Below are 25,891 nucleotides of genomic sequence, written 5' to 3'. Positions count from 1 at the left end.
CATATTGGTCCAGCTAGTTCTACTTCATTCATCTTAGTGGTGTCATAGTATTCCTTTATATGGAATGTATTCAGCAAAGAAGTATTTAACCAGTCCCTTATTAATGGCCATTTGGTTGTTTTCAGTCTTTAACTGCTACAAATTGTACTGCAGTAAATACTGTTGACTATTCATCTTTGTGTCAGTTTACAGGTAGACCTATAAGATAACTTTCCATGGGTGGAATTGTCAATAACTGGTTTTACATTTGATATTGCCCTCTGGAGAGGGTGATCACCTTACACCTCCACTATCGTGCATCAGGAGAATACATGGTTCTCCAAACTCTTGTCAGCAGACTATATTGTCAACTTTTTAAGATGTTTGCCAAGCTAGAACTCATTTTTGAAGTTAACTCTGCTCATATTTCAGTGACTAAACTACTGTGAACAGAAGCATTTAGCAAAACGTTAATGTATTAATGACAGATCTATTTGTTTATTCTTTTTTAATTTGTCTAATTTTTTTTAATTGTGTATTTTTTTTAACAGGTAGTTATGCTTGTCCTAGCTTGGAAATTGGATGCACAAAGCATGGGTTATTTTACTCTACAGGAGTGGTTAAAAGGAATGACTTCTCTCCAGTAAGTCCTAGGCTGCACTAGTGGGGTCCCTGCCCTTCCCAGGTGGTTGCCTCCTCCCTAGGACTTCAGGAGGTGATTGAGTGAGTGGAAGGAAGTCAGGTGGTCTGGCCAAGCTTCCCCAGTGGCCAAAGATGTGAAGACTAAGACCCATTTTGAGGACTATTCTGGGCAGATTTATAAAGTGTCTATATGTGTATGTGGAGCGAGAGAGTGTGTTGGTATTCCTGTAGAGCAGCTCTCTCCAGGAGAAATAGACCAACATTTTCTCATATGAGAAAGCCACCTATGTAACTTAAGATTTTTTAATAGCCACATGTAAAAGTAGAAACAGGTAAAATCAGCTTTAATCTATTTTATTAACCCCAAACAATCCAACATATTTTCATTCCAACATGTAATCAATGTTCTTAAGAAATCAATGAGATATTTTTATATTCTTTTTTCTCATGGTTAGTCTTCAAAATCTGGGGTGTATTTTATGGTCCATCTCCATTTGTATTAGCCACATTTCAAGTGTGCAGTAGTCACATGTGCCCAGTGGCTATTGAGTTGAACGGTGCAGTTTTAGAGCTTAAAAGTCAAAGACTTATTGGCATCTGGTTTATACTTAGTGAGAAAAAGTTGAGTAACGTATAACTTGTAAGTTAAAATATTTGATATCTCTATATATTCTGATTTTAGCTTTGGGCAAAATTAAAACTTCATTACTCCAGTGATTTAAAAAATTAATAAAGATTTGGTTTGTGTAACCTGACCCAGGATAAGAAAAGTCAGTGGTTTTATGTATTTGCCTTGTGTATGCAATATGTGCGTGTGTGCATGCGCCTGCGTGTTGTGTGTTTGCTCAGTTTCATTCAAGAAAACAAATTGTCATTCTGTATTAGGCCTTGAAAGATGCAGTTGAAGTGGATGACTAAATGTTCAAATAGCATTGAAGATGAAGTGCTAATTCTTAACATAGTAATTTTAATCTAAAGTAATTGGGATGACTTTCTTTTCACTTTAGGAATAATCTTGATTTTTACTGGATTAAAATTGGAGTTGAAATGGTTTTATTTAAATAATTTTGGAATTTGTCCACTTTTAATATCACTGTCCATTTGTTATTGTTAAGAATGCTTTCGCATTGTGCTTTAATAGTTTATGAAGACTTCACTGTTCTCCCATTTGAATGCCTCATAGCTACTTTGTGAAGAAGACAGATCAGATTTTATCCTGAACGTGTTACAAATGAGGAAACTGAGGCATAGGGGGATCGGTGATGTGTGAATGTGGCAGAGATGGGAAGAACACTGAAGACTTCTGATTCTTAAATCACATTCTTCTTTCTAACAATATTATCTGATGACAAATGAGTTTTAGGTAAAAGCCAAACCACCCTTTTATAAATATACTTTCCTATCAGAGTGTGTTCTAGAATTTTAGAGTTAAATTCTCTGAAATCTTTTAAAATTTGTTTGTCCTTTTGGGGGAACATCTCCTTATGATTTTAATCCTATTCACTCGTTTTTTCATTATTTTTCTCACTTTTCTTCATTGCTTCCTTTTTCTTTTCTTTCTTTTTTTTGAAATGGAATGTCCCCGTTGCCCAGGCTGGAGTGCAGTGGCGTGCTCTCGGCTCACAGCAACCTCCGCCTCCCGGGTTCAAGTGATTCTTGTGCCCCAGCTTCCTGAGTTGCTGGGATTACAAGCAGGCACCACCACGCCCAGCTGATTTTTGTATTCTTAGCAGAGAGGGGGTTTCGCCATGTTGGCTAGGCTCAAACTCCTGACCTTAAGTGATCTGCCCGCCTCAACCTCCCAAGGTGTTGGGATTACAGGCGTAAGCCACCGTGCCTGGCCATCATTGCTGAGTAGAGCAGCCGATGGCTGCTTTGTAAAGTGTCCTTGTGATGATGAATGCATGGGCATATCAGGATTTTATTTCAAGCCTTCAGACGAGGCACCATCAACATTTTCAGGTCCATTTTTATTTGTCTTAAGAAGGTGTGATACCCAGTTTGTATAGTACTAAGTTCTTTACAAAAGAATGTCCTTCTACAAAAGAATATTACCTGATACCAGACCTTGCCCATGTGTTTTGAGGGCCATATCTCCTAGGAAGTGAGAAGCAATTTCCTGGAAGAGGTCTGCGTCCGCGTTCTGAGTCCAGGGTACTCCTTCAGGCTGTTTGTTGGGAACCTTGCTTGCCACTTTGTATGATGCAGGTGGTGGCAGGTGGGTTCTCAGGGTGATTGCCACTTGATCCTTGCAATTCAGGGTTTAGCGACAAGCCTGATCCACTGTAAAGGCATGGAGGAACTGCTTGCTTTTTGTGGTATGAAACCCTGAAGTTGGTGTCCTCATCAATGAGGTGGAGATAATTATTCAGAATAACTTTTAAGGTTCTTTGTAGTTCAAAAATAGTCCAACTTCAAGTTTAAGAACCTCTGCCTACCCTCCCACCCCCACCTTCCAACCTTTCTAGATTAGTCATTTGTTCAGCAAATGTTTGAATGACAGTGATGTGCCAAGTGTAGTATTCCAGGCCCTAGAGAATCAAAAACCAAGAGTAAGATAGTCCATTAAGAGGAGGGGCTTATAAACAATATTCAGACAAAAGATCCAGAAGTAATAAGGTCACTTCTCTTTATGCCAGTAAAGTAACTAAATAAGCATTGTATTTGTGAAGTATTTGCACCTAGTCCACAAGAAAGCCCAGAGAGTAATCATTTATATGCTCTAAAGGCAGAAAGTAGCCTATCTTTAAACTATTTTGTCTTCTGTTTTGGATTTCTTTTCTATTTTTGCTCATTTTAATTTTATTAAACCTATCTAATGAAATATTTTGATCTCAAACTAGAATTAACAACTATAAAACAAAATATTTTTATGTATTCATATATGTCTTAGGCCATTTAGGCAGCTATAACAGAATGTTTTAGACTGGGTGGCTTATAAACAACAGAATTGTATTTCTCTGGAGGCCCAGAAGTTCAAGACCAAGATGCCATAGATTTTGGTGTCTGGTGACAGCTTGCTTTTTGATTCATAGATGGTGCCTTCTAACTGGGTCCCTCCCATGTTGGAAGGGGCAAACAAGCACCCTTGGGTCTCTTAACTAATCTCATTCATGAAGATTATGCCCCCAGGACCTAATAATCTCACAAAGGCACCACTTTTTGATACCATCATCTTGGGGGTGAGGATTTCAACCTAAAAATTTCGGGGGGATACATTCAGATCATTCATTATATTTGGTTAAAATGCTGTTAAAAAACAAAACAAAAAGGTTACTGTATGATGGGAGTGTGGTAGAAACAGAAAGCCCATGGGCTGTGAAACCGGAGTTTTTAATCATTTCTGTCATTTCCTGGGTGTCTCTGGTAGCATCCTTAAACTAGGGTGGTGAAGTATGGCTTATGGCTTATGCATGGGCTCTCAGAGGAATTGTGTGCTTGGCTTCCCTAGGGCCTGTGAGCCTGGAACAGGACGGGGGTGGTATGAGAGTTTGGACTTAAGCCGGCAGCTGGTAGGGAACATCTATCCTTGAACTCCAGAGATCATTCCCCTGCCAGAGAAGACACAGCTCCTGTTCTGGTCTGATGAATTAAGCTAATTGTGGTGCTTAAACTTTAAAAAAAAAAAAAAAGAATTGTAACTAACTGCAATAAACTGATGGTGGGCTGGAAAAATACCTTTGGGATGACTAAGTGAAGGGGCAGAGGCCTTTTCCTGGGTAATAGGGGAAAACTACCTCTGATTTTATAACCTTCGGTGATTACTGTATTGATTTCTGTCCTTACAAATCTGTTACAGCAGCAAACTCAAAAAGAAATGATCTTACATTGTGTGCATTTTTTGTGTTGGGAAACGGTGTTCCTTAGAAGCGTGGCACTGTCACTGTGACTTCTACTCGTTTTTTTATACATGGTACACAGAAACATGTGGGAAGACTTGAGTTGAAGATGTGACTGCTTTCTGAGTTCACATTGGTGGCTTACATGTCCCAAGCCAGGCTCTAGAGTCCTCTGAAGATATGCATGTTGAGTGGCCACTAGATGGCAACCTGTGGTTCTGGACAGGGTGACTCAGCAGCCTGTTTCACTATTAGGGGCCAGTCCAGGGGCTTTGTGTGTTCAAGACACCCTTTAAAGCAGATTAAACTCTGTATTGGCAACGTGAGCTCCCAACCCCAGGTTTTTAATGGGTACCAGAGTTAGTAATATTACTTGTGTATTTTATGTTTAAAGCGCAACAACTGTTCATTTCCTGCATTCCAGACAGGATCTCTGAGCATCTTTCAAACATAGGGACATCTTTTTGCCAGGATGTTGGGCTTGCTCCCAGGCATGCTGCAGAACTTCACATTTCTTCTCATAGCTCTGCCTGGAGTTTACAGCTAACTTTATTTTCTTTTAACTATGGGGTAGTTATCTAAATGAGTGCCTCCTGCTCTTGAATCTGTTAAAACAAACAACTGCTCTTCTTCTGCTTAGACAGGACTAAACTAAACTACCAGTCAAATCTATGGCTTTGGTCCTTGACCCTCTTTCCGGTGAAGAACAGGGACCTCGACCTTATGTTTTTGTGTTACCCAGTTTCCCTCCTCTTTGACCCTCCCCGATTATTGTTAATATTATATTATTATATACACACCATTAAAAAAATCTAACCCTATAGTAGAAAATCTAACCCTATAGTGTGAATTCAGCCCTGCCTCCCAGACTTACTCCTGTTTACTGCTTTCTTGTGTATCTTTCTAGTCCCTGTGACCCCCTCATTGGGATTCTGGCACTAGATCTCTAACTGGCTCTCAATATCTCTTTTCCTTCCCACCAGTCCTTCTCCATGGAGATCAAGAGTGAGCTTGTCAAGATGCAGCCCTGATCATGGTCTTTCTCATAGTGGCAGGTGGCCTCCATTGTGTCCTAGGATGTAATTTTAAAAACCCTCACTGTGGACCACAAAAGCCTTTTATGAGCCCAACCCCATGTTCCTCTCAGCATCATCGTATACCTCTTTCCCACTTCCTCTATCCACTCCAGCGACAGTGGCTGTCTTTTAAGTCTGTTGGACTTACCATACTCCCATCTGCTTCTGGGCCTTTGCATATGCTGTTCCTAATAGTCAGAGAGCCTTTCCCACCTCTCCAAAATATCTAGTTCCTGCTTATCTCTCAACTCTTAGCTTATGTGTCATTCTCTTGAAGAAGTCTTTTCCGACTCTAAAATAGCCTAATTTTAATCTTTTTTATTTTCCACATTAGGAAGAAATAAAGGGCTTTCTAAATTGTTCTGTTTCATAGAAATTAAACGTTTAGTCTAATTGCAGGCTTTTAGATAGTTTATCATATCAACAAAGAGATCATAAGGACTTATTTGTAGTTAGGTGCAAAGAAGGAGTTTTCACAGGTTTGTTTTTAAAATTAGCTTAGTGTGCTCCATTATGAACCATTTTAGTTCATATAGTACACAAAATATATTTGATATATAGTACACAAAAAATATATGATAATACTTGGTGTATGTATTATCTGTACTTAGTAGGTTAAAGATCTATAGAGAAAGAGTACATATTCAGTGTTGAAAATCTTTAATATTGCTGGTGAAAATGGTGACTCTTGATTCTCATTTTTAAGGGCTAGATATTGCAAACAGAAAATTGGTTTGTAAAAATAACCAATAAGTCTGCTTGCTTATGAAAAGTAAACTGTATCACTTACTGGTAAAAACAGGTTATTATCACCAAGGCTCCCTGGAGAAATGGCTGATTTCAAGTCTGGAATAGGGTAAGAACAGGGTGAGCTGTTCCACCTTGTGCCAGAAAGCAAGGAAATGCTCAGAGACTTGTGGGGGGCATGTCAGAAGGAAATTAGAGCCAGCTTTAGGGGGTTACTGCCCAAATGGGGAAAGTTTGTACGATCAGAAAGAGTAATGACAGTAACAGATTATAACACACTGAATTAAATGCAAAAAATCCTAAGTCCAGAAAATAAGAAGGTCATGTGTGGAGCTCTTCTTTATAGAAGAATTATAGCCAATAAATGTAGAAGGAATGATAGGATTAGAAAATCACCATCTTGGATCTTCAGATGTTACTGATTCAGGCAGGTATCACCAATGGATGCTATAACCATTGTGTCTTGTCAGGAGTATGTCCTCCTTGTGAGGTCTTTAAAAATCATTCCAACGTGGCCATAGAACTTCCACTGGAAGAGGCATAGGAGATTAAAGGATTTATTTTACTCTCAGGTCCTAGAGAGGGAAGCATGGCATTCCACAAAGGGAGCTATGTGGGAGAAGCTCCCAGGGAGTGGGCTCCACTAAGCAGGTGGGGAACTGAGAGAGAGTGAGGACCCATGGGCAAGTGCCTTCCCTGGACGTCAGATTGGTGTGTGTGGATGTCACTCAGTCATAGTCAGGGGAGGGCAAGAAGGGGACCTTGTGGCAGGGGGCAGACTTATCGCTAGTGGACCTGGTCTCCTGGGTAGGATGTTCATTGCTTATTTGTGGGGATATTGAGGCAGGAGGAAAATAGGAAGTTTAAGTGGTGTACAATACACATTGAGTGAAAGGTTGTTGGGGACTGGACATTTATAGTCTCAAGGTATCATCCTTTAGGTAGTTACTATTTCAAAGAGGAAGAATTGCCTTTAAATGGAAAATGGTGGACACCACTATAACCATAGGAATCCACCAATAATGGGACAGGGACAGACAGACATGATGAAGGACACACATCTTGTCAGAAGTGTTGGATCTAAATATAATCATAGGGAAATTATCTGACAGATGGACATTCTGCAAAAACAAGTGGTCTGGTCTCCAAAAATGACATTGTCAAGAAAGAAAAAGGCAGGGCACTCTTCTAGAGACTAAGGAAATATGACAGCTAAAAGCAGCACATGATCCTTGATTGGATCCTGATTGAAAACAGCGGCTATAAAAGAAATTGGGGAATAATTGGGAAATTTGCATGTGGTTGTATATCAGCTAAGAAAGTTAACATTGATACAGTAGTAAGACTGATGATGGTGTTGAAGTGTTTAGGGATGAAGTTTCATTATATTTGCAACTTTTAAATGGTATAGAAAAATGTGTATGTATATGAGAGTGTGCATAAATATAAAAAAAGTTAATTGCTGGATCAAGGGGATGGTATATGAGTGGTTATTTGCTATTCTTTCAACTTTTCTGTACATTTAAAAAATTTTTTAAGTGTAGAAAAAATAGGTTATGGATGTGTTTCAACTTCAGGATTTTGTTCTTTCCTTTGGTATTGTGTTTATATTACTGCCTCAATTAAAAAAATCAATAAATGAACTCAGGTCATAATTTGCCTTTATTCTGTTTTTCTAGATGTGATACAACAGAAAAACTCAGAAATACTTTGGATTACTTAAGATCATTCTTAAATGATTCTACAAACTTTAAACTTATTTACAGATATGCGTTTGACTTTGCACGGGTGAGTTCTCTGGAGCCTATCCAGATGTTTCTCTCTCTTCCCTCCCCTTTTTAAATTGCCTTTTGAGGTTAGTTTTTACATGCCACAGCAAAAAAACTTGAATAAGTTACTCCCAGGATGCTAGTTAGTATTTCTTTCTACATGTATGCTTTTGAAAACTAAGTTTGATTCTGGGCACACATTTTGTAGGTCAGCAAAAAGCTCTAGTGGCAGACGTTTACTGGCTCTTGGAATTGGCTTAGAAGTGACATGGGCCTGCAATACACACTGTCTTAAATGTCTCTTAGATAAAGTTGGAAAAGCTTTCCTTCCCACAGAACAACAAACCTTCTCCTGTTGAGTTTACTAGAATAAGCTAATAATATCTAATTCAGATTCACCCTGGGTGCTATTATTGTATTTGGAAATCATGTGAATTTTAGACCTAAGCTGATTTCTTACATTACTTAACGTAATACATTACTTAAATGTATTTTTCTAATCATCGTTTTGAAAAGCAATTACCCTATTTGTCACATAGTGAGTCAGGTCGAAGTATGTGAAAGTGGTTCCCTTGGAGTGAAATAAGTCTTACTTTTCAGCCTAGTCACCATACACAGTGAATTTTGAAGCACCAGTTGGCATCATACTCAATTCAAACAAAATCTATATCCTATACAATTACAATTTATTCTGAAATGATGTTTTCTGTTAGGTCTGTTAGTTTAGTGGATTAGGTGACTAGGCTTTCTTGTTTAATTGCACTTTTTTAAATGATTTTTTTTTTAAGGCAGAGAACTCGGTGACAAATTATTCTTTTTTCCTTACCACCATATTGATTTTTTTCACTTTTTACTCTCTTTGGCTCTGCCAGTTCAGCACCAAAGGTTTATTTGATGGTGAATTCTGATGCATCTTGCAATAACGTTCTCTGTGGTGCCCTCATTCATGCATTTTCCCATTATTACAACCTTCTAGTTAAATCACACCATGCATAGAAGTTTATTGATGTTAAAAATGATGAGGTGAAATTCAGATACAGTGTTTGATAAAATGACATTTGCGTAATAATATATAAAAATTACATGCCAGGCCAGACACAGTGGCTCATACCTGTAACCCCAGCACCTTAGGAGGCCGAGGCAGTAAGATCACTTAAACCCAGAAGTTTGAGACCCGCCTCGGTAACATACCCTGTCTCTATAAAAAATAAATTTAAAAATTAGCCAGATATGGTGCCTATAGTTCTAGCTACTCAGGAGGCTGAGGTAAGAGGATTGCTTAAGAACAGGAGTTTGAGGTTAAAAAAAGAAAAAGGAAATTATTTGCCAGATGCTTTTTTTGCTAGATGCTTTTAGAATAGTTGACTGGTTTCTAGGATTGAATAGTTTATTTCATGAGTTTTTTTTTTCCTCCCGAAGTCAGCTGTTTCTTATAGTATGGGTAGAAATTCATTTAGAAACATCATACCTTCTCTACCCAAATCAGCTCTATTTTCTAACTTCCTTGATTGGGGGATCACAGTTCTTCCAGATATCCAGTGTGCTTTAGATCCAGGTTCTGCTTTACTCCTCCCTGGCTTCCGTCCCGTTCTGGGGCAGTCACCCTGGCCCATCTCATGAGTGCTCCTTTGGCCACCTTTTTCTTGGTGCCTCCACTGCAGCCTCACCGGTGAAGGCCTTGCTTCTCCTTACCAGCACTCTTCTGGTAGCCTCATGTCCACATTCTTTCACTTCTTACCCAGCACTCACATCACTAGGTGTCATTTGTCTTCTTTCAGTCCCTGGGTCACTCAGCCACCTTCCTGCTCCCCACAGCCTCTAGTACCTCCCCACTGTCTTTATATCGACCCAGCACTTCCCTGTGTATACGACACAGTTGTTCCCACAGCAGCTTTGAGGGACAGCCAGGGGTGGTTTCAGTCCACTTCACAGAGTAAGAAAGTGCACTTCAGCAAAGGGGAGAAATGGCCACGTTGTTCATGGTAGATCCATGACTCAAACCTAGGCCTTCTGTCTCCAAGTCTAGTGTGTGGGTTACTCCAGACCCTCACAGCTAAGTCCCAAGCTTCCCCACGCAATGCCTGCATTATGATGAAATTGCACTAATGGTTGCTCACTGGCCCTGCTTCCTGGCCTCTCTGCGTTCTGCCTTTGGGAGTGCTGGGCCCTTGCCTAGAGCCCCGTTTGCACTAGCACAGTTTTATCCATCCAGGCCCTGGGTCCAAGCCACGTACTTCTGCTTCCACACAGCCTCCTGGTCAGCCTGTCAGGGATCAGCCTGTCGGGGTGGGATTGTGCTGGTTTCAGTTACATACCCCTGGTGTCTCCTCTGCTTGGCTTTGGAGTTTGAGTACAGGCCTTAATTTTTCCTGGTGGATTGAGGGACTCTGTAATTTCTCTTTGTACATCCTTTGTTTTAAAGGAGAGAGTCTCAATTAATATTGGTGAATTAAGCCCTTTCACATAACAATAAATAAAAACAACCATATTTAATCATTGCTTAATTACCAGATAGATTCAGTTTAGTTAAAATCTGCTCTAGGATAAATTTTTTTAATGAATCCTGTTCTTTTTTGCTTTGTTTTGTTGAGCTGTATCTTCACAAATTTCAAGATGTTATATTTTCATTTTCATTCAGTTAAAAATATTTTCTAGTTCCCCTTGTGAATTCTTTTTTGGCCTATTGATTATTTAGAAGTATGTTATTTTCCAGGTATTTAGGATTTGCCAGATAATCTTTCTGTTATTGATACTCAGTTTAGTTCTGTTGTGGTCAGGGAACATACCCTGTATAATTTTAATCTATTTGATTTATGGTCCAGAATATGGTCTGCTGCAGTGAATATTTTATGCGTACTTTAGAAGAATGAATATTCTACTGTTGTCAGTGGAGTGTTCTATAAATGTCATTTAGGTCAAGTTAGCTGATAGTGTCTTTCAGGTCTTCTGTATTCTTCCTGATTTCTGTCTACTTGTTCTATCAATTACTGAGAGAGGAATGTTGAACTCTCCACCTGTTTGTCTTCTGTCACCTCTATCACTTTTTTGCTCCACATGTTTTGAAGCACTGATATTAGGTTTAGTATTGTTATATCCTCTTGATGAATGTAACGCTTGATGAATGAACCTAACTCTTGATGAATGAATGCTTTACCATTATGTAATGTCTCTCGTTATCTCTAGGAATATTCCTTATACTGAAGTCTACTTTGTCCAATACAAATGTATTCACTCCAACTTTCTTTTTATTAAAGTCTGCATGCTATATCTTTTTTAAATCTTTTACTTTTAACCTGTTTGTTTCTTTATGTTTAAAGTGGGTTTCTTATGGATAGCATGTGGTTGGATCTGACAATATGTGTTTTAACTGGGATGCTGAAACTGTTACATTTAATGTAATTATTGGTATGGTCAAAATTTATATCTCCTATCTTGCTATTTTTTCTTTATGTATCCCACCTGTTTTTTGTTCCTTTTTTCCTCTTTTCATGCCTTCTTTTTGGATATTTTCACTATTGCCTTATTAACTTTTTTTTCCTAGTAGTTGCTCTGGGCATTCCAGTATACATCTTTAAATTTCACAGCCTACTTTCATATAATGTTATCCCACTTCATGTATAATGCAAGAATCTTTACAACTATGTAGTTTCATTTTGCCCTCTCATACTTTATGCTGTTTTTGTCATATATTTTATTTAGGCTATAAATCTCGCAATATGCTGCTATAATTTTTGCTTTAAATTGGCAAAAATGTCTTTTATTGTTACTCAGAAATACCAAATATATCATATATATCTATGCTCTTTATTTCTTTTGTGTAGATCCAGATTTCTATCTGGTATCATTTTCCTTCTGCCTAAAAAACTTTCTTTAACATTTCTCATAGGATAGGTCTGCTGATGATGAATTCTGTAAGCTTTTATTTGCCTTCAACTTAGAAGAGACTTCTCTGGGTAAAAAAATTCTAGGTTGACACTTTATTCTTTCAGTACTGCAGTAATGTGTCTGCATTGTCTTTCATCATGTGTAATTATAAATCTGGTGTCATCTTTATTCCTCTTAACATGTCTTTTGTTTTCTGACTTTTTTTTCTCTTTTTGTTGCTTTTTAGCAAGTTTATTATAATATTCCCTGAAATAATTTTCTTTATGTTTATTTTGGTTGGGGATTGTTGAGCTTTTTGGATCTGTGGGTTTGTAGTTTTTATTCAGTTGGGAAATCTTTCTACTGTTATTTCTCCAAATATTTTTTCTGTTCTGTCTCTGCTCTTCTGGGACTACAGTTATAACTATGTTAGGTTGCTTGAATGTGCCCCACAAACCACTGATGCTGTGTTCCTTTTTATTTTTTCAGTTTTTTTCTGTGTCTCATTTTTAATAATTTGTATTACTGTCTTCCAATATTAATCTTTTCTTTTGCAGTGTTTAATCTGTTAATCTCAACCAGTATATTTTTCATTTCAGATACTATATTTTTCATCTTTAAAATTTCCATTTGGGTCTTGTTGATGTCTCCAATTTCTCTCCCTATGATGATAATATTTTTTTCTGCTTCTTTGAATTTCTAGAACATGTTTATAGTAGGTATTTTTATAACCTTGTCTTCTGGTTCCATCATCTGTTATTTCTGCGTCTCTTTCTGTTGGTTTATTTTTCTCTTGGTAATGTGAGTCACTTGCCCAGCTTCTTTGCATTGCTTGTATTTTTTTTTTTTAATCGGAGCTGGATATTATGAATTTTAGGTATTTGGTTGCTGTGGGTTTTGTTGTATTCCTTTAGATAGCGTTGAGTTTGTTCGTTTTTTAAGTGCATAAATTACTTGGAATCAGCTTGATCCTTGGGAAGGGCTGTCCAAAGCAGTCTTGATAGGGATGATTTGGCCCCACTACTAAGGCAATATTTTTTTTGAGGATTCTACCCAATGCCTTGTGTGCTATGAGATCTTTCCATGCTGACTGTTGGGACTACAAACTGTCCCCAGCCCTGAATAAACCCTGGGGACTTCTGCTCACTCATTTGCAATGTTTCTTTTCAGACTCAGGTTGTTTCCTCACATGTTTATATGGCCAAAGACTGAAGGAGACCACTCTGGAGACCTTCACATCTCTTTGTGTAGTTCCCACCTCACTAGTATTTGGCTGCATAAATTATAGTTATCTTTGCCACCTTCAACTCCAAGCTCTGTCTTTTCCAACTCAGCAAGATTGCTGGGCTCAGTTTTGGGTTCCCCCTCCTTTGCTATGGCCTAGAAACCACCTCCACAGAGTAAGCTGGTATCAACCTAGGGCTTACCTTATTTATTTTCTTTTTCTTGGGGATCACAGTCCTGTGTTGCCTGTTTTTTATCGTCTGAAGCCATCATTTCATCTTTTTGTCCAATTTCCTGCTTGTTTTTAAGTGGAAAGGGAAATCTTGCCTGTTAACCTATCTTGGTCGGAAGAAGAACTCAAACCTCATTTTTTTCCCCCCTCAAATCTTTTTTTTCTACTAGAAAAGTGGACTCCTGGAGGTGAAAACTCAATTAACCAGCAGTGGACCTTTTAAAAATCACACTTTAATGAAAATTGAGCTTTATGATATAATTTTAATATCCTAAATATTATATTGCAACTAACATTGGTGGTATATATTAAATATTCTGAATTCTGCTTTAATATGCTGGGAAAGAAACTACAGTACAACACCAGAAAATGATAAACTTAGCCCCTTTAACAGCTCTCTACCAAAATTGCAGCCCCAAGGGGCTGATCATTTCTTTCTTCCCCTTTGAACCTTCTAGCCAATCTAAAATAGTACTTGGCTATAAAGTTGTGTTATTTTTCTCCTAATTTGTCTTTGACTTGAACTTATTTATAGTTCTATATGACACTTGAGAGGTGAAAAGATCCTCAGAAGTCATCTGGTCCAGGCCTGTCAATGTAGTATGATGAGATTGAGAGCCAGCGAGGAGGGGCAGCAGCAGGGCCCACATCTGCCCTTGACGTCCAGGCCAGTGTCCTTCACAGAGCCACATTGCCTTTCCCTCCACAAAGCTCGCCTCCCACTGTGGAATCTTGCTAGAAGAAGACGGTGGGATATACACAAGGGCCAACATGATCAGTTCTCTTCTACAGTTGGAATTTTGCCTCAGTATTTTTATGCATAGGTTTTTTTGCCCTCAATATAAATTTTATTATATAAACAATTATTGTTATATGGATTCTTTTAAATAAAGCAGCCATTTTTCCTTGCTTCCTTTTTAAAAAAGGACCTAGTGAGAACAAGATTAGATGAAGAGAATAGACTAAAATACTATATAATTTTTCATTAATCTGAGACTAGTTATAAATATCAGTCCATTGGATGTTTTTACCTTCTCTGTGGTGGAGACAAGCTTGCTGGTTCAAGGGTTGTGCAGAGGCTGGCGCATGGCATTTGGAGGAGGGTGTGTGTGGGGTTGAGTGGGGCGGGGCACTGATCAGCAGCATTGAGGGCCAGGTGAGAGCAGAGACCACGGATTTGCAGTGCTGTTGTTCTCCACAGAGTAGGATGTGTTTCTAGCATTGCAGTCCTGCCTTGATGCAGGAAGGGACAGATTTAGAGTGAGAAGTTTGAGAGGAGCCCTGGTGGAGTGATCGAGGTGAACCAGACAGAATCAGGAAGGAAACAAAGTTAGGAGAAGCTGCTAGAGAGGGAGAGAAAGGGAGGCCTTTCAGGAGAAGGGGAACAAGTGAAAGGGAAGATGGGAGGAGGGCACTGGAGAAGTCGCCTTTTCACTTCTTGAAATAAAACCTTAAAGAAGTTGAATGAAGAGTCTTGTGGCGGCGGAACACTCCAGTGGGAATGGCTTTTACTGAGAGGTAATCTTGTGGCAGGTTAGAGAGCAAGTCTGTCAGCCCCTCCATGTGCTCTCCTTCCCAGCAGAACGTGCCGGCTGCTCTTCTCCAGTGTTTCTGAGGCTATGTTTCAGGAAGCTGTAAGCAGCCACGCCGGTTCAAGCTGGTACAGTGTCCTCCTCTCTCTACCACAATGGCCAAAGCAGAAATGATTAGGGATGTTACTCATATAATTCACCAAGAAAATTTTGCTAGGTCTTGTGTTCAACAACCCCTGTTATCAGAGAAATCCTCTTGAAGCTTAACCTAAATCTCCTGCAATCATTTGGATTCACTTCCTCTTCTGATTTGAGTCAGCCTTTCATTTGTTAGTTGATGTGTTCGTCCAGTTTCCTTCTCCACACAACCCACCCCCGACCTCAAACACACGTGTGTCCACGTGCACACTCATACACTCTCCTCACACTTTCTCTCATACTTCATTGTCAATTACAAAGAAAACTGAAGGTAGGCCTGGGTGATAGTAAGAGTAAGAATGTGATGGAGTCATCTAAGCCCAGGTCTATTACACTGAAAATCTTAGTTTTATCCTTAAGATTCCTCTTTAGTTGTTGCAGAGCCAGGCAAATTTGCTCAGCAGTTATTGGTAGAGCCCACTGACCTGTATGTTTCTTCATACCGAAATCTCTCTTCCCTCCTTACTTCTGAGGGAAGCAGCCTGGTAGGCAGTGAAGAGCTCCAGCTTGGAATCAACTTCCTAGCTCAAGTTCCAGCTCTACCATTTATTGACTTTATTTAACTTCTTGTGCCTCAGTTTCCTTATTTATAGATTGGGGATTATAGTAGTCCCTATTTACTAATAGAGGTGAAATGAGTTTAAGTGTAAGGCACTTAGAACAGTTTCTAGCTTGAAGTAAGTTCTCAGGAAAAGTTAACCATAGAATTAGAAATAATTGTTGAATTCTTCACTGATATTACCTAGGTGTCTGTAGACATCGTTTCAAATAATGACATTTTTTTAGAGTAGTGCTTACAGTAGTAGAATCAGATCGTACCAAATAAAATAATAAAGAAAGCCTGTGCCAGCTGGCAGATGTTTTCCTTTTGTTTTAAAGGAAGTATCAAGAATTGAGCTTAATTGATTGCCTTGCAAACATTGTTATCTCTAAACTAATGTTAGCTAAGTTCTAAAAGCACAATTAAACTCCCGTTCAAAAAATTATTTTGCTATATTTTTGGTTTCATAAACTGAGCCATAATATTTAAGATATAAACTTTTTACAGCCCTCTATTTTTATCTTTTGGTTACTTAGGTTAGCTGGGTTAAGAAGGACTGCATTTTCTCTATTTCTGTTTTTCCTGTGGCCTCAATTGGAACACCATGACACATGTAATAGGTCTTCACTTAAGACCTTTTGATTTCATGTACCAATTTCTGACTTCACCATTTATGTTTGGAATTGTGATTGCCTGTATATTATTTCTTGATTCCAGCTAGTCTCTCTTGAAAATCTTCTGGGTTTTTATTTTTCTTGTTGAATTTTTTTCTTTGTAATTTTAATAATTCAGGGTTCCTCTTTTCATACGTAAGTCTTAAGCTGTAAAGTTTGGTATAAATTGGAAATACATCTTTTGAAATAGTTAGGGGCCTTTGATTTAGCAGATCTGGATACTCAGATGTTTAAAGGTTCATTTTTGTAATATAGTTATATTTACATGTTTACAGTTAACTATTTTGTTTCAGTTGTTAAGTCATTTGTGTCATCTAAGAAAAAAATGCTTAATTGTCAGCTCTTACAGGAGGACCGATACTGAAACAGTAATATGTAAACAAAGGCACTGGTTTTTTATTTCATACTAGAACTCTGAATCAGATTTTAATAAAATTTCACTGTTCTCTACACTAGCTCTTAGTCTTTAGCTTACGGAGTATATTTATTCCATTCATAAAATATAACAGAATATTTAGAGTAGGATCCTTTGGTTTTGCAGCTGTACTATATCATTCTATAACTTCTATTTTTAATCTACATTAAGGAAGACCACAAAGTAGAATCTAGTTGTATATTGTGGGGGATTGGTATATCTTTAGTGTATAGAGCCTGTTCAGTTTGTATTATTATTTGAAAAATGACACAAAATTCCTTTGCTTTTTATCTCAGTAAATTAAAGTTTATGAAATACCTACATACACATTTTGGGTCAAGAGGTGGGTAGGGAGAGATGTTTTCATTTCCTTCTCCTTTAACCTTGATGGGCCTTCTGGGGATGCTGGTTGGCTCTTGGCAGGCTCTCAAGGTACCTTCTGTCTAATTCTGACCTTGGGATGCGGGAATCTATTGGTCTGCCCCTTGCTCCTTGGTGCACCATGAGCAGAGGATCACAGGATTGGTGTTGACAGCGTATAATTTTAATTTCTTACAAAGAGCTTTTGGATGTCTTTACTGTACTCCTTGAATCTGTTACGGTGATTTTTTTTTTTTTTTTTTGAATGCCTATAAAGTTGATGGCTGCCTGATAGCATCCTGGGAGATTCATTTCACTTTCAATTGGGAACCCCTTTGCAGAGAATGTCATTAGGATCATTGTTGTCAGAGAACCCCCTGCGAGTGTCTCCAATTTTGATGTTTAGTAGATGTTTGCTGTGGGAGCTCTCCACTGTTGTTCCCGGGAATTTTGAGTGTTTCCAGTCATGGTCATTTGCACATAGCCACAAGTCCACTCACAGGAAATGTTGGTTATCAGTGAGATGCCACTATTCAGATTGTGAGTGCATCCATAATATCTTTCTCTTATTTGCTAGGCCGAAGATGGTGTTAGTGATTGCGAGCTGCTGTCTGGCACCCTTGCAGAGCAGGAGTAAGTGAGTGCTGTTCAGCTTTCCAGTCCTGTGAGTCTGATGCCTTTCCTCCATGTTTTGGCATCACTGCCAAACATATGCATTGAAATCCTTCATGATCATCAGTTTGTCAGATGATTATATTGTTGCAAAGAGTCTGTCCAGGTCTTTTGTATCTTTTTTTTCTTTTTTGTCACCTTAGTGTATGTCCATTGTGACGGGGACATAGGTATTGATGATGATGGAAGAAGGCACAATATATATCACAGCAAGACTAGAGATTTAGGGTTTAGTGAATGATTACAAACTCTGCAAAGGGAAAACTCTTCCAGAGCGCCAGTGTTGTCAGCCCAGTGCTGCATAAGCTGTTGTTCGACAAATGGACTTTGGCCGAGTCCTGTGGTGCCGCGTGTGTTTCTCAACAGTTCACTCGTTTATCTTGTGGATTGCTTCATAGTATGGTGTGCTGTTGCCATCTGCCACACCTATGATACGGGGTAAGAGGAAGTTTTCCATTTGCTTGCACAGTGCATCACAGAAGTGTAAGCCCTTGAAACACAACAACCAATGCAGTTTGGCTGGCAAAAGGCAGGCAGTCTCTAGATCACCTCTTCTCCTGTCCTCTTCTCCATTGGGAGTGCGTACTGCAGCCCTGAGCAGGACAATACATATGGCCAAGGGACAGGCAGAGAACCCTGTGGAAAGGAGGTCCCACCTGTTTGCATAGAACTGTGGAACTGGGATACACCTACCCTCATCAGACTTAAGTTATGTGACCTCTGAAAGAAGGGTGATGTGGAGCCATCTGACCTGGTCTATCATGGACAGTCGTTACACTTCACAACTGAGACCAAAAGGCCAGATCTATTGCACATCTTCCTTAGGCAACAAGTTTCCTTGTCTTCATCTACCTTGATTGTTGTTGTTAAGTGAGGCCCTTACATTTGCTGTATTAAGTCCCAATTCAGGGTCATGGCTAGAAATGGTTTGTGTACTAATGAGTACCTCACTGTTAAGAGTCCTTGCAGTGATGATTTATTTTATCAGGAGGTATATATGGCTGCATATGTGGCATCATCCCTTAATTTGAACATTTAGATTCCACTGCACTGGGCTAGCCAGGCACTTTCTCCCTTTGTAAAAAAATACTTTTACAAATTTCCACTGTAGTTAAGATATCACATGGAGGCTAGCTTTGGATATGTAAGGTATGCTTATGGTCCCAGGCCCTCTATTCCTTTCCATGGAAACTGACCGCTTGTAGTTCTGGAATGGAAGCATGTAAGAAAAACGGGAATGAGAACTTAGGATCCTTAATTGCAAATATAAGTGGAATGAGCTTACCCTGCCCATATTTAGGTTTATGTTCTTATCTTTTTTCTGGTGTCCTTATGAAATGTTGTCTTTCACTTGGTTACTAGTTAGGAGTATTTTACTAGGAAATTTACATCTAAGAAATCTATCTATCTATCTGTCTATTGAAGGACTGTATTGATAGACTTCCTGCCTTCCACCAGAGTGGGTAGATGAATATATCCTCTGACGTAGAGAGACACTTCAGAGCCCCAGCATTTGGTATGAGCTGAAGTTAATTCCAGCATGTTTAGGTTCAAGAAAAATATTTATCAGTGAAATCAAATTGATTTCATTTAACAAAAAATCGTTTTTATTAAGGAAACCTATGTCCTAATTATAGGCATCAAAACCTTTAAGCTCCGTTGAGTTATAGGCTTTATGGTCAACAATTAGGATTTAGATAATTATAAATGTCAAACAAGCAAGTGATTGAGTTACAAGTTTTTATTAATCCCATGAAAAGCCTGTAGAAACTGCTACGACATAACTAATTGATTTTGCATTAGGGTGATCATTCAGTTGACATAAATCTTTCTCACAGTAAATTTATATAATATCGCAATGCCCAAGCCTTCCATTGTGTTCGACTACCTCCCCTCCCTAACCTTAGTCTGGATGTAGGGTCTTTAAGGTGTATGATAAATGAGCTGTTTACTAATTTCCTGTTGAAGTGAATACACATTTACAATTATTGGAATTTATTATTTGGGGGCATCTGGCTCATCCTTGTTTTTGTTTGTTAAACAGGAAAAGGACCAGCGCAGCCTAGACATAAACACTGCCAAGTGCATGTTGGGACTGTTATTAGGAAAAATCTGGCCCCTTTTTCCAGTTTTTCACCAATTCTTAGAGGTACCAAATTGTTGTTTTATGAAATGTATGTTTGCTTGCTTAGAACTACCAAATAACTTTATTCACCCGTTGTATGTAATTTTTTGTTTGTTGTACTTTTCTGCCTATGTAGGAGTTACGGTGACATAATTGCTGTCAGTCAGCAACTACCTATCTTCTTGGAGTGCATCTGTGTATGCGTTTAATGTTGTGTTGCTTCATTCCTCATTAAAAATGCATCCGAAACAGCCACAGCTCTGTCCTTTTCTCTCTTTTCTCATCCCCATTTTAAAGCTTCACTTTTGTTTAGATTTTCTGTTCTTTATAACAATAGAAAAAGAAGATTTACTTTCTTTTGACTTTACATGAACTTCCACTTTTATTAAGCAGAGGTTTAAAAGACAGTCATCTGCCTTCTTACCAAAATTAGTTTGTAGTATGTTCTTATCTACTCTTATCACCAAGTAACTTGAGGACCTTAGATCAATCTAAGTATTAGGCAAACTGACAATATCTCCTTCAGTTTAAATTGTCTTCAGATCAGTATCAAAACAATCCAGCACTTTATTCCATCATAGTTTGTGTGCTTTAAGTATTGATGATCAGAAATTCTGAGCTACTGGTTTTGTTGAAGTGTCATTCTGTGGGACCTGGAAGTATATGGGATACAAGTTTGAGTTACTTGGGTTGTCATATATGGCATCCTCCTTTCCCTGCTGCCCCAAGCCCTTCTAAAAAGTGTCCTTTGCATGCAAGGATGAGGGTGTTGGGTCTTTGAGAAAATGCTGGGCCGTATGATGACTCTGGCGTCACTCTTGAATAATCTTTCTCACAACTTACTTTATGTAATGGTCCAGAAAATTTTTAATATCTGATAGGATTCTTTGAGAACTGTTATTAAAAATTTCTTTTAACATTACTAACTGGGACTCCTCAAAAATTTAAAAACTAGTTTTACGTAAGTATCTGTTTACCCAAAATAGTCCATGTTGACATATGATCTATTCTAATTTCTCTGACAATCCCTTGAGATGAGTTAGCATTATTTGGAAAAATAAATAGAAATAGTTCCCTGTTCTCAGAGAGTTTAGCTGGATTTGCACCTGTGTGTAAAGTCTTAAGCTGGAAGACCTGACCTGGAGGAAATCTGACTTTGCGTAATTCCAGGTGCATCATCAACTGTTTCAGGACTGGTTTTTCGTTTACTTGCGTGGAAAGTTAAACTTGTAGTCTGTACTTTGTTCTCTCTCTTACATTAGTTTGCATTTTTCTTTAAAAAAGACAGTATTCCTCTCATTTCAGCTTTTCTTGTGTTTGCATCCTCAAAACCATTGGCTCAACTCTCTTTGCTTTTTATGTACTTGTATTGTTTTACTATGTTTCTGATTTTAGTGGGGAAGATTTAAAAATCATTGATTCTGGATTTTATTTATGAATCTTCATACAGGGATACTGTATTTTTAAATAGATACATGGCAAATTGCTTATCTAAGAGGAATAGAAAAATGATTTCACAGCTATTCTAGTTTCTTTTATGATCAGATTCGAGTTTTGAATTATTAGAACAGTAATTTTTTTCTGTGACAAGAACACCTAGTTTTGAGACCACTTGCAGCACCTACCGGATCTCATCAAGTAACCTGCTGCTGCATGTGCTTTAAGCCGAAGGCTTGGCCATGGGCAGTGCTGGTTATGTCAGGGGTTATATTAATGGGAGCTACTCTTTATTTAGCACTTACTTTGTGCCAAACACTGAATGAAGTGCTTCACGTAAATTAGTAAATGATCTCTTTTAATTCTTACAGTATCTTTATGAAGTAGATACTATCCCCATTTTATATAAAACGGCTTTTGCAGTTTAGAATTTTCACTTCTGGGGATATATAATCATGTTGTTGTGATGTGCTTTCCATTTTGTATTGAGACCCTGTAATATTTTTGTAATGACAATTGTCATCTTAAATTCTACTCTTGCTCTCCCTCACCACCCTCCTAGATTGGTGCTTAACAAACCTCAAACGGAAAGAGTTAACCTTACATGAACTTAATTAAGTTGATTCATAAAGCAATTGAAACCGTCCCATTTGTTCATTTTAAGTGTCAGTAATTCATATTACTTTTCCCTCCATCAGCAATCAAAATACAAAGTTATTAATAAAGACCAGTGGTGCAATGTCCTAGAGTTTAGCAGAACAATTAATCTTGACCTCAGCAACTATGATGAAGATGGAGCATGTAAGTACTGCCGCTACCATTCTGCCATTCATGTACATTTCTATATCATCCTCATTGGGAAAAGCCTCAGCTACATTATATTATTGTTATTATTATTGTTATTATTACTACTGTTTCTCTCTTTCTCTCCAGGGCCAGTTTTGTTGGACGAGTTTGTGGAGTGGTATAAAGACAAACAGATGTCCTAGGACTTTATGCATAGCAGCAAGAGAGTCACTGTTACCACAGTTTTGTCACCCATTAGCCATAAATTGCTGTTTGTATCAAAGCGCATGCTGCTTTTCTTGCACTGTTTCCCTTTCGCAGGGACATGTTGGTGTTTGCTATTGAATTGGCCAGCTCTGCTTGCTGTGTGGCATTGTTCTCTTGGAAGGCTGCTTTGCAGTTTGTACTTACACTACAGATTGGTGAATTTGCAAACGTCCTCACTGTGATTATGTGTATATTGCTGTTTAAATTTTGTATATGTGTATAAAAGGAAAAAACTTCACCTAGAGATTATTTCTGAAAAATGTATTGTAAAAATAATTTTGTGGCATTTCTAGTCCCTTTTTTTGAATGAACCAATTATACTTTATTTGGTCTCCTATGTAGCATTTCAGAAAACAAGACAAAACTGTTAACCGTGAACAAACATTGCCAGAATTAACCTTACTGTTTAAGAGGCCAACTTCTGGAAGGAGGTAGGAGTCGTAACTTTTCAGAGGCATATGCCAAATATCATTTGGTATACTTAACATATTAGTGTTTTAAAATGATGGGTTATAATTATTTGAACATATAGATATGTAACATGCCACAAATCATTTCCACCACGCAAGGTATATAAGTTGTTTATTTTTTAGTATTAAAACTATAGTAGCTTGAATATAGGTACCAATGAACAAATTCAAATTGCACCTCTTTTCTTAAAAGAATGGGATTTAAACTCTTGTAAACATTCTTTAACTTTTTTGTTTGTTTTCTTTTTTTCCTTTTGCATTCTTCTAGCCAGTGATTGATCTGCTAATGCTTTCTTTGCCACTCTTAAGTAAAATTTATTTTGCCTCCTCAATGAAAACCTCATGGTTTTGCTGGCTAGCTGGCTATTTATAACTGCATCACACTTCTAGTTATGGCTTGAATTTTCGGTTAAGCTTTCATGGTATGTAATTTTCCAGCCTTTTGAGAAAACAAGCATACTATAAGTGAGGGCTGTTTTGTTTTCCTTGTTTGTTTGTTTCATGCTAGGCTTTTCCTGTCAGCATGTCCATTGCAGGCAGTGGACAAGAAACCACCAGCATTGAGCTAACCCAGTACATGCTAGGGCCTGTCCTAGAGGGGCCACTTTTCATTACCTGAGTTATTTGTACAGAAGGGCGATAGCCGTTATTTTTGTGGATGAGGAAACAAGAATAAACAGAATGGTATTTTTAGGTTTGTATTTTATGTCTTTTTTTTTTTTTGCCATTCTTGAGGAAATACAGAGATGACATGTTTTCACCCCAACTATCTGGTGCTATTGAATGACTAATTCTGTCCCTAAAGTTCTGTGAAAACACAAAAGTCTAATGATTTGAGTGAGTAAAAGGTAATGGTGCATTTGAACAATGCTGTCGTGGTCAGCAAGATCTGTGATTTGAGCATGTGATGATTGGAAAAAGGTTTGGGTTATTTGGAAGTCTGGCTAAAACTTATTTTGGGTGACATGTGATCCTTTAAATGGCATTAAGTGAATAAAGCACACAGACAGTGCTACTCTTGACCACTATTTTACCATTTCTTTGCAAACAGTGTTCACATTTTCATATTTTTTCCCTAATGAAACCACCAAAGAAAGAAATTTTGTATGTATATACAGTGTGTGTGTGTATACAAAATCATGATATAGTAGAATGCAACTACTTTCTTTTTCTACCAAACGAGAGGTTTTATTTGCTGTGAAATAAACCAGAAGTTTAAAAAACCCTGTAGTGATTAAGCATACTTAACCACTTCTTGTTTGTAGATTCACTTTCAACCTTAAAAATTAATACCAGTTTGCATAAACCAGTATCTGAAAAGAACAGAAAATGTTGATGGCAAGCAACAGCTATTAAAACTGATGTGACGGATACATTTGTTTTGCAGTGGTGGCTGGCCTGAGCAGGTTTGGATCTGTGAAGAATTGATTCATTTTCAAAATTATTCCATAAAGTTAAAAAATTACATTTTAAAGGCAACAGGTCATACAGTTGTTTAAATTTGATCAACCGTAGCTTTATTTAAAGCAAATATAAATCATAGATGAAGTTATTTTAAACATTATGTTAGAATATAGAGATTTTTTTAAATGCTAATAAGCACAGTTAATTCTAAAATGAGAGGATTGTTACAGGAGGGAGATGTTACAGTTAATCCGCAATCAACATTTTGATGGTAGGGAAAAAACTGCATAAAAACTATTGCATTATGTATGATAGGAAAGTAAGTATTCCAAAGGGATAATCTTGCATATTAAGAAAACTCCAGATAATCTTTAAATTGCCTTGATAAATAAACCTCTATGACTGCTGAGCGGCAGAGTGCTTACCCTTGGTTGTCTTGATTTTATATAGTTATTTCTAAGGGGAGAAAAGGGTCAGACAGAGTAATATGATACATTTTCTTAAAAACTTCTCTAAGTTGCACAAAATTGAACAATCGTCAAGCACTTATTTACTGGCTAATGTTGAATAAATTAGGGTGCCTTCATCTGGGTTTTCTTTAGTACCTAAGTCTACAACCCTTTCTCTTTTTCTATTGTGTTTCGAACTCCACATTGCAATACTCTGTTGTCATGGAATACAACCTTTAGATGTTTACTGCTGAAGTAGGTCAGAAATTGTATTATTTGATTTGCCTCAAACATCCACTGTAATGTTACATGCACCTTTTTTGAAGCATGAACTCTGAATTACGTTTTTATAAATCTGGCTAGGCAAACCTAGATTCTGGTTTCACACAATGGATTTATTTTGTCTCTCAGTCTCCATTTTAACAGTGCTTTTGAAGTTTATACAGAAAGCTTTAAAAGTTAGTTTGTGCCCTTGGTTTTTATTCTTAAAACTGCTAAAATACCTCTGTAAGCCTTATCCTTTATTCTTTCATATGTTGTATAATAAATGTATAGATTTCATTGACCAACTAAAATGTTGGGTGTCTGTAAATGAGACCAAAATGTGGGTTGCTTTTTTCATAAAATAATTTCTATTGGGGGTTACTGTTCAATGACAGCAGGTAACCTATAACTGTGAATGCTTCGTGTCGTCAGTATTTGCATTACATTCATAAAAGTGTGCAAGTCCTGTGACTCCCAGCTTAACTGAAATACTGTTATGCCACCTAACTTGAATACAGCAAACTGGTTTTAGGTTTCAATGAAATTGATGTAAAATGATATCCCATAAATAAAAAGTATTTGTGTTTGGTTTCAGAACAGATATGTAAATTTTTTCTTCTCTCTTCTGGCTTTCTCTTCAAAAACCATTTAAGGTAGTCTTTGAAGCATTTTTTATCCTTTTTTGTTTGTTTGTTTTTTTTTCCAGCTTTTTCTGTTGAAAATTTCCAAAGCTACAATAATATAATGAACACCTGTGTACCTGTCACTTAGATTTTCTGGTTGTTAACATTTTGCTGTATTTCCTGCCTTACTCTTGGGCTATACATGTGTGTGTACCTCTCACTTTCTGTAAATAGATTCTGAGAGTAAATTACATTATGACACATCACACCTGTTATTTTGGAATAAGGGCATTCACCTATAA

The 25,891-nt window shown here is 37.7% G+C and overlaps 1 protein-coding gene across 12 annotated transcripts in view; it reads left to right on the top strand.

Annotated features, from left to right (window-relative positions):
• The window catches only part of DCUN1D4 (defective in cullin neddylation 1 domain containing 4), a 74,354-nt gene extending 48,791 nt beyond the window's left edge, over positions 1-25,563 (top strand). For 4 of the 12 annotated variants that reach the window (XM_063611249.1, XM_063611255.1, XM_055294757.2 and 1 more), the window contains 5 exons: positions 531-622; positions 7,963-8,071; positions 19,809-19,913; positions 22,025-22,127; positions 22,260-25,563. In XM_063611249.1, the coding sequence (XP_063467319.1) occupies positions 531-622; positions 7,963-8,071; positions 19,809-19,913; positions 22,025-22,127; positions 22,260-22,315 (465 nt within the window). In that variant the 3' untranslated portion in view covers positions 22,316-25,563. Of the gene's footprint in view, positions 1-530; positions 623-7,962; positions 8,072-17,669; positions 17,757-17,907; positions 19,782-19,808; positions 19,914-22,024 lie in introns of those variants that run through there. The other 8 variants (XM_063611257.1, XM_063611247.1, XM_063611254.1 and 5 more) reach the window with 6 other exon arrangements.
• The last annotated feature ends 328 nt before the right edge of the window (positions 25,564-25,891 follow it).

Source organism: Symphalangus syndactylus, chromosome 10 (genome assembly GCF_028878055.3).
Source record: "Symphalangus syndactylus isolate Jambi chromosome 10, NHGRI_mSymSyn1-v2.1_pri, whole genome shotgun sequence".
Lineage (NCBI taxonomy): Eukaryota > Metazoa > Chordata > Mammalia > Primates > Hylobatidae > Symphalangus > Symphalangus syndactylus.
The sequence above is the reverse complement of the archived record's forward strand: the minus strand, read 5'-3'. Positions and strand labels throughout refer to the sequence as shown.